The sequence below is a fragment of the Brachyistius frenatus genome, unplaced genomic scaffold (genome assembly GCF_029030835.1).
Source record: "Brachyistius frenatus isolate BFR_SWC_R1_liver_20210118 unplaced genomic scaffold, ASM2903083v1 Contig_12, whole genome shotgun sequence".
NCBI classification, from domain to species: Eukaryota; Metazoa; Chordata; class Actinopteri; family Embiotocidae; genus Brachyistius; species Brachyistius frenatus.
This window is the reverse complement of record NW_027210611.1, coordinates 403,280-425,910: the sequence shown is the minus strand read 5'-3', so window position 1 is coordinate 425,910 and position 22,631 is coordinate 403,280. Positions and strand designations below refer to the sequence as shown.

The 22,631-nt window shown below is 40.9% G+C and overlaps 1 protein-coding gene across 4 annotated transcripts in view; it reads left to right on the top strand.

The window, feature by feature from the left end:
* LOC138617227 (A-type potassium channel modulatory protein DPP6-like) overlaps nucleotides 1–22,631 on the top strand; it is a 77,419-nt gene that overhangs the window by 22,717 nt on the left and 32,071 nt on the right. Inside the window, exon 1 of one of the 4 annotated variants that reach the window (XM_069692013.1) lies at nucleotides 18,998–19,193. The exons of the other annotated variants lie outside the window; for them this stretch is intronic. Within the exon in view, the coding sequence (XP_069548114.1) occupies nucleotides 19,107–19,193 (87 nt within the window). The 5' untranslated portion in view covers nucleotides 18,998–19,106. Of the gene's footprint in view, nucleotides 1–18,997; nucleotides 19,194–22,631 lie in introns of those variants that run through there. 4 annotated transcript variants of the gene reach the window in all.

Sequence of the window (22,631 nt, the reverse complement as noted above, 5' to 3'; positions counted from 1 at the left end):
GAAACTGACTAACTGCTGAAAACGGCGGGCCAGAAAGTTGCAGCTGTTACGGTGACCTCCACATAATACAAATGCAGTTGCAGTTTTTACTTATCAATATCACTACTGTGCTCAGATAGAAACCATCAGTACGTTTATTGTCTGTGGATGAAACAGAGGGCAAAAAAAATGCATTACATTTTCTCGTAAAATGACAAAATAAAGCTGGCAGACATGTTGATGGATTCATTTCAATATTGTGGTTGACATTTCTAGTAAGAGCACGACGGCCATGTGTGGTTAGAGATAACACTGCCAACTATTCGCACACTTGCAAAAAGTGTACTATGTAATGCACTGACAGAAGTATGTGATATGAAACACAGCCTCAAAGAGACGTTTTACACTTTTACTACCCTTCAGGCTGTTGCATCTCATTTTATCTTATTGCCTCAAAGGTTTTTTTTGTTGTTATTTCTATTTTTCACGTAGCACATTCACTGTGTTTGAAATATTTTTTATGTTCCCCTAGGAATCACCTGGTGACTCTGACTCTAAATCAATTAATTCATTAATAAATACATACAATAGTAGAGCTATAGTGGACACCCCATTAATGCCCTGTGTTGTGAATAGACCTTCATTTCACATCGAACTCTTTGACTTGTCATGAAAGTCACAGGTATAACTAAAACATTAACATGACGATGGTGCATTCAGGCCGACCAGTTATCTATCGCATTGAATCCACATGTACAATACGAGGGCCATCTTGTGATCTCATTATGATCTTGTTAGTTACACATGCTTTACAACTCAAAATGTCTGCTGTGATAAAGGTCTGCAAGTTCACAACATTATTCTACAGCCACAGGGCCCTGTCCTGCCTCCAGGCTCTGGTTTAGTCTTCTGATGAATAACACATGAGATAGGTTTTCACGTTGCATCCTCGCATGGCCTTTGTGTGCATTCTGGTCTGGAGAGGAGCAACGGGAGAGAAAAGTTTTGTCCCTTAAGCCATGAAGGTGGGTTTGTAACTTGTTATAAGTCAGCTAGAAAGCTCAGCATGGAGGTTACCGTTTATTTTCAGGAAAGACTTTTTTGTCTGATACGGTGGTGTGTTGTGTGAGTGTGTCTGTGTATACCTGCTCACTTACCTCTTGTGTACAGCCACATGTAGGTCATTGTCTCTGTGGAGAGCTTTTTCCACGAGGCACATTCTGTGTTACGGAGCTTTTGCTGCGCGTTCATCATCATCTCCAGTCAATATTTCCCTCGTCTTCCTCTGAGAAAGGAGTCAGAAGTTGGAATGAGGCCCAGAGCTCCAGGGACGGGAGGAGAAGATTACTTTTCCCTGAGCTGGGAGTCGAGCTTTGACTTGTGTGATGGTGTTCAGTGTGGAGCTCACATGGAGCAGAACAGAGATGGGGGGAGATAATGAATGTTTGGTGGAGCGGCCGTGGAGAGAATGGGGAGCGCTATTGAGTGATTTGCTATTCTGGAGCTGGCAGCCCATCAAATCGTACCCCACCAAAGGCAGAAAAGCTGAACCGTGATGATTGATGTTACTCCCCTCACCAGATCGGCTGTTGCATCATGGGAATACAGGATCTTTATTGCTGGATATGTTTAAGAGATCTTGCTGCGTTGACATGATGGCTTATGTGTTGAGACAAACATACCTTCACCGAGGCGTGTGTGTCTGTCTTCCCTTCTGTCTGTCTTTGTGTTGTTGGTACGTCTTTAATGTTGGACAGACATCGATCTGAACAACAGTTTTTTTTTTTCAATCGAGAAATTCCTACTTTTGAATCTTTCAATTTATGTGTAAAAGTAATGCAAATAGTTTTTTTTTTTTTTTTTATTTCAGCTGAAATGGGTATACTTTTTAGAGTGAGGAAATCCTTATTTTGACATGACATATTTCACATGACAAGTAGTCATATTTTTTTATCAAGATTTTGATTTGTGCTACTTGGAATTATCAGAATGACTTTGATGAGTGCTAAATAATTTAAAGAAATGTGTAGTTCCTGGATGGTTTTCAGTTTACTGAAACCACCATTTTCTGACGGTTGTTTTTCAATCATTCACGAGCAAAAGAAGCTTAAGCTCTCACATTAGACGCTGCACTTAGCATTCTTGCAAAGCCTTGAGGGCACAGATAGTGTGAACACTTTGTGACACCTTACAGGTATTAGCTTCACCGGGAACGTCATGAACTTGAGCTCCTAAAACCTCAAGAAATGCGAGCCAACAACATGTGCTGCAACTGCATGAGCAACAATTCTATCAGTGCAGAAAGGTGTTATTGTGGCTCAATTGCTCCTGGGAGAAGAGTAGAAGGGATACAGGATAAACAACCCTGGGTAAAAAGCGCCGTAAAATGGCTGAGCTCTGTGTGTGGTGTGTAATGCTGATCTGTGCTCAACGGCACACTGCAGCTAATGGTCCAGGTAAATGCTGATTGTTGTGAAGGGACTTCATCCCTCCTCTCCGGGGTTATGTTCCAGGGATTAGTGTGGCCGTCAACGGGACCCCGCTCTGTCTGACGTGACGGGACCTCCTCTGGCGTGACTGCATAGGTGTTGGGTTCTCGCTAGCTTTCTGGGATCTCCTTGATGACATGATGTTTATTTGGGACAGCAGGGCAGCGTTTCATTTGGAAAAAGTCTGGGCCAACACACACACACACACACACACACACACACACACACACACACACACACACACACACACACACACACACACTACACAACTATCTGGGCATGCTCTTCATCTTAATGCTTGGAGTGTGGAATTTAGTGCAGAGATGCTGACTGTGTGATTATTCTCACTGAGAGCTGAGGTGTGTTTCTTTTATGACCCGGTCATTATTCGCCGTCTCTCTCTCGACGTCCACATCACTCCTTCTTATTCCTTCCCAACACCGGCACTTCATATACTGCCTCTCCGTCACAATGAAAACACGCAAGTTGTCGCGGGTGGAGAGACTGTGGAAGGTGAGTGTTAAATCATTTCAAGGACACATCCTGTTTGTATTTGTGTAATGTTGACCATGCAAAGCATTTTTAGAATCTTCCTTCTTTTCTAATTATGCTTTTAATTAATCTGTTATTGAGCACTTGGAGGGCATGTTCAAAGAAAATTGAGTGTTGAGGAAGTGTCAGGGCTTTTTATTTATTTATTTAGCTTTAAAACAGTCTGATGATATAATGAGCACTTCAGATGACAGCCCATATTGTGGTTTTTGAGACTGGTTGAGTTTGCAGCGAAATCATAGTCATTATGTCTGAAAACTTGTCAGATGGTAAATTTAAGCACTATGCTTGTCCCTGGGGACGTGCTGAAGGGCAACTTGGCGTTAAAAATGTATATTAAGTTGCACTACATTTAAATTTACATAAAGTTAAGAGGGGCACATTTTCTAATTGAATCAGTGTCCTAGTTATTTCTTTTTAGGGTATTTGCATCTCTGTATGTGTTATTGAAGAATTGAATCAAAGTCCTGTTCCAAAGTTTGCTGAAGTTGTTATTTAAATATATACTGCTATATGGTGAGCTTTACAAACACAGTGTGAGGCTTTGGGAATGTTAGCTGACCCAGAACACTGATAGAATGAAGCATTTATACAAATGGACAATAGAGACAGTAAATGCTGACCAAAAAGCAGATGGTCGGAGACATTGCTTGATTACCAAAATCACATGTAGATTTGAACCTCATTATAATTAGAATATTCAGGATGTGTATTTCACATCAAAGAATAGTCTGCATTAGTATCCTGTATATGTAGAATTTACATCTTTTCGTTCCTAATATCAGTGAGATGTAAAAAGCAAGAGCAGACACACTGGATCCAGCACAGAAATACCGCAATGCACTTTGCTAATCGGCATTAATTGTGGTTAAGGAAAATGCTGCCTTGTAATGCACAGAGTGCTTTCCTCAGTCCCCTCATGCATTATCAGCCTTTTTTTTTTTTTTTTTACCAAGATACATGTTTAATATAGAACCACAGAGTCCACGATGGACCTCCGCACCAACATTTATGAATCAACTGTTGATGCATTGAGGTAATTAGAAAAGGAAGAGTGGACGTATTTAACCTAAACTCTTTTGTTTACTTGCGGCATCCTGGTTGCCTAAAACTAAAGGACTGTTTTGACACATTGTTCCCTCAACTTTCTCTTCTTTGTTACTGTCACTTCTAAAACGTCCTCTCCTTAGTATAATAGAACAAAACAAACAAAAATCATTTAACCTGCCAATTAACTGTGGTAACGTTTTTTGGGGTAGTTGTGCATCTGTGGTGCATTCAGCAATAATCTCATTAAAGACACAGTAATACATTTATATCTGGTGTTGGTAGACACACTTTAGAGCTCAGCAGGGCCATACGTTTCACTTAATGCTATCAGCATCAAACTGGGAGCAGGAAAAAACAATTGAGGCACTGTCTGGCTTTGATAGACTCAGCGTGACTGTGACTGCCTTGATTCCTCAAATATGCATTTGCTTTGACATTATTTTGAGTTTTACACACATTTTTCAAAGCTGCATCCTAATCCCTGAAGAGGCTAAGCTCAGCAGAGAGCTAACAGTGTTCCAGCTGTCACAATAGTTTCTGTGTTTTAAGGATACTGCTGCAACTACCTAACCGAACTATTACTATTTTCAGTTGCTTGCCATTTTAGTGCAGTGTTGCTCCAATAACGGCAATGTCAGTCGGTCGGTTGTTTCCCCACTTTGGTCCGAACTAAAACACCGCTGCAACAATGGTTGGATTGCCTTTAAACCTGGTACACATGTTTATGGTACACAGATGATGAATCCCATGGTCTTTCCTCTTGTGACACAGTGAAGTTGGCTCTTGTTGTTTTGAGTGAACTGTTTTTTAGGACTTATTAACAAATACCTGCAGAACTGATGGGGCTACATTAGCATTTAGCATGCTAACATGCAGAAGTGAGGTGGTGGATATGGTAAGCAACACCTGCTAAACATCAGCATGTTAGTGTGTGAGTATAACATTTAGCTCAAAGCATTGCTGTGCCAAAGTACAGCCACACATATCTGCGAGCCTGGCTCCAGACTCCTACCACTCTGTAGACTGTGGAGTGTAGTTGAGAGTCGTGTTTAATCCGCTGCAGAATAAAACTCATCTTCTCACCTCCAGCAAGTGCAAATAGGTTTTAGGTTTTTTTTAAGCTGTGGAGGCAGGAGTCTCAGAGACAAGTACCTGGCAAGATACCACCCAGTACTTAAACAGTGTTGAACTGTTTTAGAAGAAGAATTAAGAAGAATAAGGAACGAGATCGAGAAAAAAATTTAAACTGCAAGGGCATGCTGCACGTTGGGGATCCAGCGGGTCGGGGCTGCTGGCCCCCTGATGTGCAGCATGCGAGGGTCCACATATCACTGCTTGCAGTTTTAATTCTGATTATAATTGTGTGTGTGTGTGTGTGTGTGTGTGTGTGTGTGTGTGTGTGTGTGTGTGTGTGTGTGTGTGTGTGTGTGTGTGTGTGTGTGTGTGTGTGCATACACAGTCAAATTGAAGGGATTTGAATTCTTTTTGGGGACAAAAATCAAGTCCTTACGATGTAAATCATTGAATTTTTGGTTTGGTTGTTTTAAGGGAAGGGTGAGGCACTACTTTACATTAAGGTTAGGGTTAGAAAACAAATGTAAATAAGTGAAATGTCCTCTGTAATGCAAACACGAATGTGTTTGTGTGAGTGTGTCTGAAAATCCCATTTGGGTCTGAAGTACTAATAACCAAAAATAGAGGGAATAATTAAACTAAAACTAGACTGGAAATTATTTGTTTGTCAGCGGGGTTCCTCGGAGACGTGGAGTTGCCTAATGATAAAACCTTTTGAAACCCACAGTGAACGATAATGATGAAGCACTATTCATGCAGATGCTTCTAATTTCCTTTTAATCACTCCCCTCGGTATTTCTACTACTTCATTCGTAAGAAAAATAGAACAGCATTGATATGCTAACCATCCCATTATGCATGTGATTCATTACCATTTACTTCACTTTTTTTGTTTTACACCTGTGATTCGATGATTTGTAACTCCCTGATCTGAATACAATGTGCATGCTGCAGCTAATTCCTTCTTTATTGCCTTTGCTGCTTTATCTCCAACAAATTTCCAAAACAACTTGGCAAAATGCAGCATAAACTTTAAACTTTTTTTCTTATTTTAATGTTATGACCCTCTTGTAATCCCTTGATGAGCGCACATAAAGTTCATGAGGCTCGTAAGTCTGTTTTACGAGGACTGGATCAGCAGATGGGTTGATGCTCTGTAAGTGCGTGCTGACTCACCCTGCTTGTCTTGTTTTTTTATATATGCCAGATGCCCATGCACTATTCTAAATGAACAACTTTACAGTTTCCTTGTTGACATAATTTTCTCGCTTTTGTGTTTTATTATCTGACTTATATCCACTCTGTTGATCATCTTCTGTTTGTTTAGTTTTTTAGATCTCATTTGCCTCAAGATGCCTTTTGGGTTTTTCTGTAAATTACTTCAATCTTCAAAATCAACTTTACTGAAATACACTCAAGAGAGAAACTGAAATGCTTTCTATCCTCAGACTGGGTTAAAGTAAGGTACACCGACGACAATGCCCATAGGCATTAGATGTATCCAGTATACCTGAAAACAACTGCCGATAGTAGACGTGCTTATAATAATAATGTATGTTTATTGCATGACATCTACAAATACTTTCCTATAAGTAAAAGTCTTGTCTTGAAACAATATTAAAAGTAAAAGGTACTGCATAAAAATATCACTTGATTAGTATTACTCATGCATTAATATAGAAGCAGTATTTTACTGTTAGTTGGTTGAGATGGAGTTCATTTTAAACTATTTCCTTACGTGAGTATTTTTTCTTATAATTTTTGGACTTCCACGGCCTTACCCTTCAGATAAATATTACCCTTTTTAGTTCACTGCATTAATATGGCAGCTTTAGTTACTTTACAGGTTTTTGCATACAAAACGTAGAGTATGAGGAGTTAATTAAAAGCTTCATTGCAAATTAAGCCACCCACACATGTAGAGTTTAAAGCATAATTCAACCTGGCGTATTTCCCATTAATGTGGGTGGCTTTATTTTAGGGATTCAGAAACGAGGAGTCTCACAGAACAGTGTACATCTGGGCAAAATGGATTGTTTTAAAAGCTTGTCCTCAGGCCTGACTAAAATCAAACATAAATATTATGGTGTGTTCATAAGCAATTGGGAAGTGGGACACTTACGACCTTCTCCGAGTGGGAGAAATCACCTGAACACATGTCGAACTGGGAATTTCCCATTTGGAAAGTCTGAGGTTTTTGAGAGTAGATCTGATGTCACTTGACACGGCAACGTTTGTGGTGAAACATAGTGATACACTTGCTCTGGGCAAAAATTGGGAATGTCCCTAATCCCTGATTGGGATGTCACACTTACTGTACCTTCACATGTCAACACATTTACTAACATCAAGTCATTCTCCAACACACATATCTGCTTCAAACAAGTATCAAGAGTAAAGGACGATCCAGTGCACAAAGCTACATTCAACTACAGAGAACTACAAACCACTACAAGCCGATAGAGGACCAGTCTACTACAGACAAATGCAAAACTACAGTTCACCACAGATGACTGCAGTAGCTACCAACAAACGTATACTGCTTAACTTTTCTACAGTGTTTTTGTTTCTCGGTGCCATGGCCCAGTACGCAAGGAATTTTCACAATTTTCAAATTCGTCTGGTCTGCGCAGTGTCTATGAGGCCTCCAAAAATGAAAATTACCAACTCAGTCATATTTCAAGCAGTAAGAGATAATCCAAGTTGTTTTGCAACCAATATCGGATTCTACAATATGACAAAAGATCTCACCTGCAGTTAGGAGGATGTTTAATGCTGTTGGGTGCCCAGCCAGGATTTCCACTTTTATATTGTGTCCCTCGTGTCACAATGGCCTCAGTCATTGGACTTGTCAGTCGCCGCCTGGGATCTGCAATACTCTCAAATAAAATACAGCAAACATTAGGTACAGTAGACAGATCAACATCTCAATGCCCTTTATAGTATTGTATTATATTTACAGTTCCTTGCCATGAAATTATCTTGCAGTGTTTCCCCGCAGAATTGTATTTGCTGTTCATTTATATGTCCTGTTTTTTGCCCTCATGAAGGTTAGGTGAGGCTGAATTGGTTGATGCATAAACAACTATCCTTGAGTAAGTACAGGTTTATATCAGCATCTCTTTGCTCTGCCTCATAGTGCCTGAAAAACATATTATTTTCTGTGTCTAATATGATTGACTTCTGGAGTATATAGAAAAGAATAGTTTGACATTGTTTAACGGTTTGAAGGAGACATAGCCAAATGTCGTCAGCAATAATGACAGAAAATATGTTTAATTTTGCTAATAATATGATGTGAGAGAAGCATATTCAATGCAAACAGTATAAGACCCGAGACAGAACTTGGGGCTCAGCACAAAAAAGAGCAGCGATCAGCCAGGACATCAACTTCAACTTCTTTAAGATCAATCCACCATATGACACAGACATACAGATGGATGGGAAAAATGTTTCTCACAGTCCCACTGTGTGCAAATGAAAAGACAAAACAAGAAAAGCACAAACATGCAGCAACAAAAAAAACAATAAAACAGACAACGTAGTGCAAATATGGGTCCGCAGTGCAAAAGTTAAGAGTCCATGGGGCAAGGGGGAGAGAGGGGAGAGAGCCCAGCATCCCGACAGCCTCATGAGCGAAGCTGTTCCTCAGTCTGGAGGAGCTGAACGGAGGCTGCGGCACCTCCTCCCAGAAGGCAGGAGGCTGAAGAGGCTGTGTGAGGGATGGGCTGAGTCTCCCACGATGCTGACTGCTCTGCGGGTAGGACGGATGATGTAGATATCCAGGAGGGAGGGGAGTGCGGAACCAATGATCCCAGCAGCTGCCCTCACTACGCGCTGCAGGGTCTTGCGGTTGGAGGCGATGCAGCTGTGCCTCTTTCCTGTCCTTGCAGTTGAAGCTGGGGGGGAAGGCACACCGCGACCACCGGAATGGCTGCGAATTCTCTCGGGAGGTAGAACGGTCGGCATTTTACTTCTGCAAAACAACCACAGCATCCCGACACCAAGCGGCGTTAACGTTAGATACAGACTCTGCCACCGTGAGTCTTTCCTGCCGTAGCTGAGGCTCTATCCGCCCGGTGGCATGTTAGCCGGTCAAGACCAACGGCGGAGTCCGGGATGTTGTCGTCCAGCCACGTCTCAGTGAACACACAAACACAGCCCCCTCTCATGTCCCGCTAGGTAGACCTCAAAAGACGGATGTGATCCGCCTTGCTGTCCAAGGAGCGTACATTTGCGAGGAGAATGGTTGGGATAGCCTGCTCGTATGGTCTAGCTGCCAGCCCGAGTCTGAATACCTCCTCGCCTACACCTTTTTTGCTTCCCTCCACACCGTCCACGGTGCCTCCACTTTGGGTGGGGGGCAGCAGTTGAGGCTATTAAGTATGGTGGACGGGTGAAGCAGTTCAAGGATCCGAAGCTCCACTGCTTGTGTGGTTCCCAAGATGCAACAAGTCCCATTTCTGTCCAGCAGAAACCGACGACTGTACTGTTGTCTTGACAAACATGAACATCTTTTACACGCACACGACAAAGATACACAGTTAAACACCGTAGTATCAGGACAGAGAGGGGTCGCTGCATCTGAAACGCGCCGCGATGTTGGCTTGAGATGTTAGCTTTGCTTAACATAAAACAGTCAGCTTTTTGTCTCTTGTCATCTCTAAATCTCCGAACCAATATTTTTCTGAGTGTGTCTCATTTACTTACACTCTGGGTTGGCTTTGCTGCCAAGCAGCTACCAAAAGTGACGGCACCCATTGGTTTGTGAACGGCCTTTATGAAGCCTCAAATTTTAAAATTGGCCGTTGCCTATATGCTAGTTTGTACGAGCTGGGGAGGAGCGAGTGGTAGATCTGAGTCGATCTGATTGGAAACCCGACGATGTTACGTCCTACCGACCGATAGTGGAAACCTGACTTTTTGGAGCTGACCTCTAGTGGTACTCAGTTATAATGCAGCTTAAGGCCCTTTCGCATTGCCCTTATTTTTCAGACCCGGAAGCGACATCCACTTTTATAAACAGTCAATGTTTGCTGCTCTGCGTCTCTGGGTGTAACGTTGCGTTGTTGGGTGAAGGAGAGTAAGAACACTTGTTTTGATGTAGTTAATGTCCTGAATGAAAATGCAGCAGAATCCTTGTCATGAATGAGGCATGAATCGAGATTGTGATTTTATTATGATTAATTGTGCAGCCCTACTGCATGTAGCATGACCTGTGGAAATAATTTAAGTACAAGTATATTAAAATGTTTTAAAGTCGTATTTACCCAAATATGTTTTATGGTTCGGTACTTCACTTGGACGTTAGAACCTTCAGTGTATACAGGGTTCAACACTAGAAAGTTGTTTTCAATTTCATCGTTAGTAAAGTACGGTGAAGGACCAGTGGGACTTTGTGCTGGACTAGTTAGGAAGCCAGTCATGGTCCAAATACAATGTACATGTATGAAGTATGTCAGTATGTGAAAATATTTGGAACCAGTTCAACCTTTAAAATAAACAGCATTTAGATATTCATCCAGGTAGAAGTAGATTTTGAGATGAATTTTTTTTTTATAGGGAAATTAAACTTTTTTCCACAAACCTAAAACCTCATCAAGCACCAATTAATAATTAGTGTATTTGTCTGTGAATATGTCTGGAGAGAATATTTTGGTATAATTCAAAATATTTAGGGCATTAAATGTGAAATTCACTAATAAGTGGAGTGGTGCTGTTAACACTGTCATCAAATTAAACCAGTTTGACTGCTGACATTTTTTTTAAGTGTTGGTATGAATTAATTATGGGTTAAGAAACCTGTCAGCTATTTTCATGGCTTCAGGTCTTCTTCTTGAACTTTTGGTTAAAGATTTCTTTCTTTTGAGACAAAAATTATTTTGCACAATTATTATCTTGATTGTTGAATTAAGCTTTTGTCCATAAGCAGAGACTGCAGAGTCCTGAAATTATAATGAGGTCCTAGCTGCCTTGAGGTGAGATCATACATTCAACATCACGTAACACCCCAAAGAATTTATGAAAATGCATCACTGAGGGTCTGGACATCCTTTAAATGGATTATTGAGATCTACTGTGACAGCAGAATTAGTGCTTCATTTGTGCGCCTCCATTATTGGCAACCTTAGAACAGTAAAACTGTTTCGCTCAATTATTTTCTCCACAGGTGCAGTTTTTCCTCGGAAGCATCCCATCTTAGTCCCTGAAGCAGTCATTTCTGTCAGGCAGTGATCTGTATAGATCTTTTTTTTTCTGTTTGAGTTTGGAGACATTTACTAAGAAGCCTACTCCACGCAGCTCTGCGGTGTGTTGTGAAGACGAGATAATCTTTTTCCTCTGGAAAAATTCTAGAGTTGAAAGTTGTGATGTGCTGCTTGTGGAGATCTGTGGGATGTTGTTGTTTAGGGGTCACAAGAGTAAAATATTTTGGGTTCCTGTGTTTGAAAAATATGAAAATGATTTTATGGGGCAAACAGTAGCACAGTGTGCTGTAATGCAGAGCATGAAAAAGGACAGTTGTGAGTCTGAGTCAGTCACTGGATAATGGGTGGTGGTGGGGGTGGAGGTGTAACATGAAACAAACCAGTTGCTTTATTTTTCTATAGATATTATACTTTGAGCAAAGATAACATTGCCCAAGTGTGTAGGCACAAGTCACACTAGTTTAGATATGAAACAGGTAGAACAGGGGTGATGGGTGTGAATATTGAGGGGAGTTGTTCTGCTACTGCAGACTACTCTGCTGCTGTTCAGCCTTCCTGCGGTGTTGTGGGCCTAACTTGATGAAACACCAGTGAAGGGAGTTGCCCACTTGATAAGCCCACTGCATACTCTCACCTTGTTACTAAGGCTTTGTATTAGGTAGTGTCTTACTTTGGTGTGTGAGCATATCATGCATAGTGTTAACATAGCACCCTGTGAATTAGTGAAGCGTTTGGTAGGGGATGACGGGTAGCAGTGTTTAGTCAGTGGACCATTGCGGTGGTATTCTGCTTTGATACGGTACTTTGTCTGTGCTTTAAAATCAATGCTAATCAAATGATGTTATTATTATGTACATGGGGTCTTGCACCTGAAATACAGAACAGGAAATTTAAAGTGTTGACAGACAGGAAATCACAACTAAAATGAAACATGTAATGTTTTTAGAAAGAGGGATTCCTTTACTTTTCCTACAGAAATGCCCCTCACAATTTTAAACTTGACTTTTTTAACATCATCTGGGAATCAGGTAGACGTTGGGAGGATATACCTACTGCATTCACATCATATTGGATTCAGAGTAAATATCAGAGGCCAGCAGGGGAAAAGAAAAACATGTCTGCTTGGAGAGGTAATAACGGGTTAGAGGTAGTAAACAAATAAGTAACCAAAAACTATCACTTACAATACAACCGCTGTGCTGTATTTCAGGAATATCCCATATTCAGCTTCAGTAACTGACTACATGGTATTGAAATAAAACTGAAAAAAAATGATCGATTAGATGGTTGTGAACTTAAAGTTTTTAACTATAAGAATGTGGGGCACAGTGTGCACTACAAAAACTCCCACCGGCTCAGTGTTGTTGTTACTTATCGAGTAGGTTAACCAGTGGGGCAGCCTCCCCGGAAAAACAGTCAAGTATTGATGAGGGTCAAGGATTTAGGTGGAGAAGCTCGGGAATTATACAAAGTTAATGTAATATTTTATCGTGTGTGTGTGCGTGTCCAAACAATTCCAGACAAGACAATGGTAGATTAATTGTTTCTCCTGTAAAACCCTCTCTTAGTAAAAGACCAATAATGAGTCTGATTAAAGACTTGAGGATTTATTAATTACCCCTCTGTAATGTCCAGACAGCGAGAAACTGCCTCCGCCTGTAGCCTGAAAACTTCCATCAATCCACGACATAAGGAGGCTTGTTTTCTCAGGGTCAAATTGATGACCTTAAAGTACAGCAACAATCATTGATGAACTATGAGGTGCAGCCGAAACAGTGTCTCCATCTCCTTAACCTGAGATTTGCAGCCACAGCTCAGCAGTATTTACTCTGAGCGAGGCAGGTGTGCTGCCAGTTGGACAGCTGAAGGAGTCATGGCGGGCCAGAGGGCAAAGGGGACGTGACTGATTATTGAGTTGGCCATGATGACAGCTGGCAGCTCGGCTGAATGGAAACAGCTTGTCTCTAAATCAGCAGCCATCGTTGATTGAAAGGGTGTCGCTGCCAGTGTCCATAATGAACTGTTTAACATCACAGACGTGCTGGTTTATTTTTATTTACGGGATTTTCTTTTCAGTACAATTTCAGGGTCACTCATCAGTTTTAGTACAAACACCATCGGAGAGGACGGACTTTAGCCAAGATTTTACAAATCCTGAGGTCATAAATTCAAGTCCCCCAACATACCCTTCAGAACAGAAACCTAAACTCAAACCTTTTGAATGAATGACTTGTATTTTCCTTCAGCTGAGGACAATTGCTAAAAGTTAAATGATATTTAATTGTTGAATATATTTAGAAAGAAAATGGTGCTTTTATTTGCTTGTCTCCAGCTCAAGCTGTCTTGGTTTCTTTAGGTGTCTTTAGGAACTCTAATAAAACATTCTTATTTGTGCTCTCTGAGAGTTTTAGAGCTGATTTTAAAATTTGCTTATGAAGCTGGATCAGACTCATAGTTAAACTGCGAATAGAGCATATGTCTCCCTTATGAGACACAGTGGTGCCTTCTAGTTTTTTTAAGTGCTCATGTGGGGTGACTGGACTTTTTCAGTTTGTATCCCTCAGCTTTGGAGATCCCTGCCTGCCTGAGTATCTCAGGTGATCTGGTTTTTATCTTTGTTCCTTGTTGTTTTACTGTTTTAGTCAGTGTACCTCTTAATCCTTCTTGTTTTAGTAATTTTATTGTATTTTATTGTTTCTGAGTTAGTCACTTTGTAACTCTGTTTAGAGAAGTGCTGAATTATAGTCTTATTATTTCTCATATATTATTTTGAGTTTTTATTGTTCCGGATGAAGGAGATTTCAACCACAGACCCTTGGTTTTTATCATCAAGCTGTCACTAATAATCCATAATCTAGAAGACTGTAATGATCTACCATTTTACACACTGACAAGCGACCATCTGAGCCTGAAACAAAAACGAAAAAATACCTCCACAAAAACAAGACAGATTGGGGGCAATAAAAGCTGAAATGATGCACTGTGTTGTCACAGTGGAGCAGATGTTGAGGGCAGATGCCAAATCTTTGCAAAGTTTTCTTATTCTACTTCATTGTATTTTTTGTAATTCTTTATTTGCACATAAAACCCCAAAAAGATTAATATCTGTTCACAGCCACTTTGGGAATTACGTTTCCGTGGTGAAAACTTGAATCCTTTATTTGATAATTGTTATATTTCCATCCATTATCTATACCCACTTTATTCTGAACAGGGTCACGGGGGGACTGGAGCCTATCCCAGCTCACTTTTGGGCTAAGACAGGGTACACCCTGGACAGATCGCCATTCTTTCACAGGGCCAACACATAGAGACAGACAGAAACAAAGACCATTCATGCTCTCATTCACACCTAAGGACAATTTGTAGAACCACCAATTAACTTGAGGTGCATGTTTTTGGATGGTGGGAGGAAGCCGCAGTACCCGGAGAGAACCCACGCAGGCACAGAGGAGAACATGCAAACTCCATACAGAAAGGCCCAGGCCCGGATTTGAACCCAGAACCTTTTCACTGAGGCGTCAAAGTTAACCACTGCACCCCTGTGCCACCCTATTATTATATTTGAATGAATAATTGTCAAAAATAAAATAAAAAACATTTTGTCTAAAACCATGAAATCTGGTGAGCATATACCAAGTATGCTGTTTTTATTGTAGCATGTCATTCTCCCTGAAAAAATACCCCTCTTAGTCACCACTAAAAAGTCCAAAATGCAGTTACTACTTTACGTGAAAAGATCAGATTTTTATGTATTCATTATCAGTACATATTACTGACCATTAATAGTCAAATGTGAGTTGCTGATTCATAATGTATGAAACATTAACCACAAATTCTAAGCTTGGCAGAGGAAGTATTTATTGCAAAGCTGTTGTGTTGTATTGCAATATATTGCGCAGGTGTTGATGACATTCTGTGTTCCCTGTTCATCATCATGGAGGAACCGGTCTGCCTCTACGCTGGAAAAAAAGGAAAAGAAACCTTTGGGAGGCATTTATGCAAACACGGTGGATAATGATTTTCTGCTTGGGATTGTTGGTTTTAAGTGGCTTGCAGCTTTGTTAGGCTTTCTGCTCCGTTGTTTGTCCCGAGAGAGTGCAGCTGATAATGATCGGTTATCCAACAAAACTGTCAAGGCCTTTGTTTGGGCCTCTTCAGATCTCTCGCTCTCTTCAGTCTTAACTGACAAAAAACTGATGACTATGTCTGTCAGAGGAGGTCAAAGGTTCAGACTTTTTTTTTTTTTATTTACTACCCAGAATCCCCTTCATAACAACAAATGTGTTAATACCTTTGTAATAAAGACAAATGTCTATGTTTCTGCAATTAAGTAAACTCAATCTCCAGAGAAAAATATGCCCGATACTGTTTTATTTTTGGCCATCATGAAGATGTCAGACAATTAGTGATCACTGGGGGGAGCTAGCATGCAGTTCAATCCTTTCACACTGTTTATTGACATGTTAAATAAATGCCTTTTTGCTGGTACCCTAAAAATAAGTGCTTTTTTAAGAGCTTTGGTTGAAAGAATTTATTTGATAATTGCTGCGTAGAGATGCTGCCTCATGCAGCACATAAATCACTGAATGATTAAGATAAAAAAAATGAATGAAAATGATGTCAGGTGTGCATGTGCAGTAAAAGCAAAGGCTGTGCTGGCCTGCTCTGATTCGGCTGCATTTTATTTTGCTTCTCCATATAAGCACGATTGTCTGTTGTTTCTGTAGAAGGTAATTGTTGGAAGGAACCCACGTCGAATGTGTTGTGATGATCAATCTTTGCAGTCCTCCCCGTGTTTGAGCCTGTTCTCATTTATTAGTGCTTGGCTGGTCTCTTAAGCACTCTCTATGTTTTGCTTTTTGTTTAATGGCGTGTTTAACTTGTAAATTGGGTCCCGTTGGCTTTTTCCTGCCTTAAAGACTAAGGGCGGCTAATTGTTGCTTCCTCTGACAGTGAGGTACATGTAACCTGCCACTGAGCGACTGTGGAGAACACAGTGAAACCAGGTCATAAAGAGAGGACGGAGACGGTCACACATCGAGGATTAAACTGTAAACAGGCTTTCTGCTCGTGTGTCAGTGGAGCTGTCTGCGCCAGTGGTGCTGAAATGATTCTTGGCAGTGAGCTGGTCATGCAGCTCCCTCAGGCCATGTGTGGAGCTGTGCATTGACAGCAGCACCAAATGTTGTCTTTGGTTCAGTGTATGGTCTTTTAAGCTTGAATGGTGCTGCCACTGAAATGCGTGTTTCATTTGCAGCATTATAAATCGTTATATCCAAACTTAGTCTTGGTACCTTGTTTCTACACTTCAATCTATATGTTTGATTTCTCTATATTATTATTTTCCCTTTTTTTTTTTGTCAGTAATGATCAACTCGAGTCATGACCTCATGTGACGATGTAATATGCTGCCATTATCTTATTGTAGTGTGTGTGTGTGTGTGTGTGTGTGTGTGTGTGTGTGTGTGTGTGTGCGTGCGTGCGTGCGTGCGTGTGTGTGTTGTTGTGTGTGAATTGATAATCAACTTACATATGTGTCACTTTTTGTTTTTGCAGACTTGTTGGTTTTCTTGCATTTTGTGTGGATTACTTTCATGTGGCGATGCACTGATCTGAGTTTGTCTCTCCAGTATTAATAGCGCAACACACCAAGTATTCAATAAGTTCAAGTTAAAAAGAAACATGACGTATTTCTGATAAATCCATAGATTTTGACACTGCAATATTCCATTCATAAAGGTTGATTAAACCAAATAGTTTTATTGTTTTGAGTACATGATACGACCCTGACAGTGATGACAATGATGTTCAATTAATGAGAGCGCAGACATTTTTAACTTTAACATTTAAGTCTAACAATCGGAAGGACTTTTCAAAACGCTGAAGAACAGACTGCTGAAAATCAAATCACCACATTTTTTAGTGTAACCTGAGCCGATGATATATACTCTTTCATTAATCTGACTATATCTTCTGTCAGTGCACCATATTGTCATAGTTGACATTTCCAAGTAACGGAGATGGAATTGGTGAATATCTCCGAATGTATGGTTTTATTTCCTGGAGCCATTTAGACAACCAGAATATTTCATGACTTTCTGTATTGTTTAATGTGATCAATGTACATTATTACTATTTTAAGATACATTTACATGGTTACTCCATTTATTTCTGTTAAATTATAGATCGACGAATGACAAACAGAGAAGGCACCGTCTTCTTCTGTCTGTAAAAGCAAGAATTACCCTTTAGTATGACCATAAAGTTACTGCTGAAGACATTATTGTTGCACGGGAATCTTTCCCTCGTTCTGATGACAAACATATCCTCCTCTGCGCCAGTGACTCACATCACGGACTTTCTTTCTTTCTTATCTGATATTGTTCAGTTCCTTTCCCTTTGACTGGTTCAAAAGGCCAGGAGCGCTGCAGAGACTGTGCATGACTTCTAAAGAAACACTCTCTCCGCCACGAAAGAGCTCTGCGTGTGTTGTGTGTGTCGGCGTGTGCTTGTACAAATGTGTGTGCAGCACAAACAGTCAGACAAGCTGTGCTAACAAGAATGTGGATTGTGTGTGCACAGAGATGTGACACACGGTGAGAGAGTTACAGTACAAACAATGTTTTGTTAGGAGCTGGAACTATTTCTGCTCGATGTGGGAGGACGGTAGCATTGTTTCTCAAGAGCAAGGCCAGCAGCAACTCTTTGCTTTATTGGCAGACAATACAACAGCACTGGCAATATACTGGAGTGGATATGATTTTTATAGGTGTAGCTAAACTATGCAAATCCTTTCTATCCAACTCCCTAAACTGCACTAAAGAGAACATTGTCAGTCGTCAATATATCCTGACTTTTGCTAAAAAAAAAAAAATAGTCCCATCTGTAAAGAACCACACTGATAACTGAAAGTATTTTGTTCCTCTTGCATTGATTCTTGTTTTCATTTCCTGTGTAATGGACTTGCCAGTAATGACTGCCCACAGTGATCTGATCCAAACTGACAGGTCTCCATATCATCAGCTGCGGTGAGCTTTGAGCAGAGCAATGGGAAGTGGAGTCTGGTAAAACTAAATATAGGTCCAGGTTGAAGGACAAAACCTTGAGCTCTTCTCTGTATTGTGGTCGGGGGGAAAAAAAGAAGAAGAAAAAGTGATACAGAAATGGAGATGCAGTTGCAGGTTGGACTTTACGATAACCTACTGCTGCTTTTCTAAACTAAATAAAGTGTTTTTACTTCCGTTCTTGTTCCTTTTTGCCTTCAATTTCCTTGCCCTTTAGGGGCTGCCTATGACAGCATTCTGATCGGAAATGTGTTTTTACTGCTGAGCAGTAAATCCTCCAGCGGACTGAAGGTGCTCTCCTGTGTTAGGTGAAGTCCTAAATGGCGCAAATTCAAGTCTAAACCGCTAAAGGAAATCAGGAGCCCGCAGGTCTGAGTTTTGAGCCCATTATCGTTGTGAGTGATGACACTGCCACTCTGAAAGTTAACCTGAACGTCCCACATCGCCGCGGTCTACAGCACACGAAATAAACTCTGCGCCGTCTGCACCTCGTCATTGTTTTAGCAAATCACTGGATACCCTTGAACACTTCGTGCGTCTCTCTCTCTCTCTCTCTCTCTCTCTCTCTCCCTCCCTCTCTCTCTCTCTCTCTGTGATCTTCCTCCTCCGCTTCGTTATTCTGTACCTGTCAGCAGCGGACGTCGACGCGCGCGCTTCTCTCCTTCTTCTTCTGCGCTTTATTTACCGACATGACTTCTGGAAAAGACGCGAACGGGCAGGGGAAAGCGTCTCAGCAGCAGCAGCAGCAGCAGCAGCAGCAGCAGCCGCTGGACCCGGTAGGTCTTCCTCAGAGCGACCTGCTCCCTGTGTTCCAATTCTCACGCGCATTTCCTCGCGCTCGTTAACAGCGTTTGGAGCGGCGGCGCAAACAGCTCTTCTTCTTCTTTTTTTTTAACAAGATAAACCAAACATATTCAAACCCCTGCTTTCTATTTGAGCATTTCATTACCGTGTCTGTTTGACTTTTGAAATGTGTTGGCTTGCTCACGAGTGCAGCAGTTTAAGGAAATGCACCACTTCTAAACCTATGCATAAATAATGAATGAACTCCTATTGTAACCTCAGCCCAGGTGTAAGCTTCACTGCCGTGACAGCCTATTTGGTGTGCTGTTTTCATAATAGTTTGACGATGTAAAAACAGCTTTTGATAACAGGCACTATTGAATATATATATTTCTGTTGAGGGTGTTTTGCAAGTTTGCAAAGCTAAAAAGCAACTGTGTGTGTGTGTGAGAGAGAGAGAAAGATGGAGAGAGAAGGACAGAGTGGGTGTTAATTGCCTTGTATTGTTCTGCAACTCTGACTTTAAATTGGGCTCTGTATGAGGCTATAAGGAACACTGAAGTGATGTAATGGTGTGCAGACACACAAACCACTTCTGGGTTTACGTAACTGAGCTCTGCATGGCTGGTATCATAATTTGGGTTGAAAGGTGCTTCAAAAATAAACTCATGTTTGCTCGTATGGAGAGTGGCCGTCTTCACAATAAAACCAGTTGCATAACAGGTGTTGATAGTTGAGTGCTTGGCTCTTACAGTGTATTTTCAAAGGCTGCTGTGAATATTTTGGAATAAAAACAGGGTCATTAGTTTTAGGTGAAGGTTCTTCAGTGGAATTGTGGCAGGGTAAAGACATAATTAACGTTGGAAAGTTTGGCTTCAGTGTTTTAAAAACCTCACCTGCATTTGATTGTCTCTTGCTTCTTGGTTCACTTTCTGAACTGCAGGAAGTTTCCTTTCTTCGCTGCAGTCAGCTTCTTTGAATATTTTAAATGTAAAGTGTTTATTTTTGCATCCTATTCATACATTTATGAAAGCGGAACTGCAGAGTCGACAGCATACAGCAGATCTTTCCATGTTCAGATCAAAAAATAGAAAGAGAGCGGGAGAGCAGGAGCTTTTTTGAAGGTTGGGTGGAAATCAATGTCAGACTTGAAAAGGGAAGCACACAGAAAATGAAATGCACTTAGGCTTATCTGTACATTAGTGCAACACATATAATACACAGTTATTATCACACAGAAGCATCATTTCACCTTTGATGAAAAGAAAGGATACATCTTTATTCACTCCCAATGATTTTCATATTTCATCTACCTCAGTGTCTTTTTTTTTTTTTTTTTTTTTCAGTTTGCACAATCAACACTATCTCCTGCTGGAAGGGGAGCGTAGGTAATATACTCCCCCATCACTGACACTGGAGCTTCATCAGTGACCTTGCTCGTTGGTAACATCAGTTTCAAATGCGAAATCTCGCCTGTGTGCCTGCTCTCAGAGGCAGGGAGATGAAGATATCAGGACGCACCATGCAGGGCAGAAGCACATCTCAGGTTTAAACTCTCTGCAACATCGCTGCTGCTGACGCTGGTTGTCATGGCGGTTTTAAAGCAGTTGGGCGATGTGTTGCTTTTACTTTATTCAGCTTGGATCTGAATAGATGGAAAACTTTCCCCCCTTTTCCAAATGCTGCCGCTTTCATTTGGGAAGGCATTACAGACTCAGGAGATCTACCTCCGTGCGCTTTAACTGACACGCCATCAACGTCGCTCCCTTCTGTTGAGCACCACTGCAAACAGTCCCCACATTGTCGCTGATCATGATGCTTTGTAGGCTCTCAGAAATTGCCACCATACAATGTTTTTGTTGCTCTGATGATCACATCTCCTCCATTTACTGCTCTCGCTGATTTTCAACATCAGGTCGTTGTTGTTGTTGTTTTGTTTTTTTCCTGTATTCCATTTCCAACAGCAGCATCATTTAAACCCCAAGTACCTATCCACACTGAGGGGATCGGAGGTGACGCATGCACCAAAAATGGACGAGATGGGAACATGCACAGCACACCCAGCTTCTAAAAATTCTGCTGTCATTACTGTTTTAGATTTTTCTTTGTAAATTTTCATCATGCTCGATCCATTCGGTTTGCACCTGGTGATTCTGAAAGGATAATAGGTCTCTTATCTTTCCTGTAACTCTGACTGGATTTAGTTTTCAGCAACATTTTGAGGAAAACATTCAACGTGGAAAAAAAAACAGAGAAAAACAGTGAGAGGCACTTCCAGCTGATCTATTCTTCAATGATTGAACTTCAGTCACACTGTTGCATGCTACTGTTCTTCTGATGATTAAACGCCACTGTGCCGGTTTTGTCCAGAGGCAGGCAGTAATTCATATCCTCTGAGAAAACACTTCTGTGTTGTCTTTGCTTTTGTCCTCTTGATAGAATCAGCAAGAGTTAACCGCCTCATTTTTACTTCTCTCATCTCCCTCCCAGTCTCTCATTCTCTGCACGATATGTTATTAAAATTTACAAAGGCATGGGAAAATCCGCACAAAGCCAAGGAAATACCTACTCATATCTCCATGTTGTTTTATATTAGGTCAAAACAACACAACAATTTCCCACTTTTGTAGATCTCCTCCTGCAGCTTCCCAATTCTAATCTCTTAGGCAGACGCTAAAATATGTATTTATTCCAGACGGATTGGATTTCCTCCCAAATCTGTTTTGTGGATTCTTTCAAACAATTACCGTCAGGAAGGGTCACCCAGGAAATCAGTGAACTATCAGTTAGATATGGCAACACACTACGCCTCTGTAGTTATCTTTAGCTGCTACTGTGAGCTCCTTTGCAATGGTTTCCATTGTTAGGAAAACATTAAAGTAGAATATTTGCTGCTGTTAAAGATTGCTCATGAACGGCTGTTTGTGTGTGTGTGTGTGTGTGTGTGTGTGTGTGTGTGTGTGTGTGTGTGTGTGTGTGTGTGTGTGTGTGTGTGTGTGTGTGTGTGTGTGTGTGTGTGTGTGTGTGTGTGTGTGTGTGTGTGTGTGTGTGTGTGTGTGTGTGTGTGTGTGTGTGTGTGCGGCCACGAAGACAACATTCAGGGAAACGTTTATTTTGTTGTTTTGTTAGATTTATATAAGCATGCTTGATTTTTACAGTCTCTCCACTGAGTCTCACCACTGAGGGTTCATTCTCCTTTTTTTTTTTTTTTTGGATGCTATTGGTTCACTTTACTTCACTATACGAGATTTCAAGCTTTTCAATCTTCAAGCTTCTGGTTTAGAAGAAAAACTCCTCCATCACGTCCACCTGCTTTGGCAGAGCATCTGGCAACTTGAACACAATATAATATGAAGATATTTTTGACCAAATACCACAACATCAAAACTGCAACAATATTGTGGGGATGACTATTGTTGCTTTCATAAAAT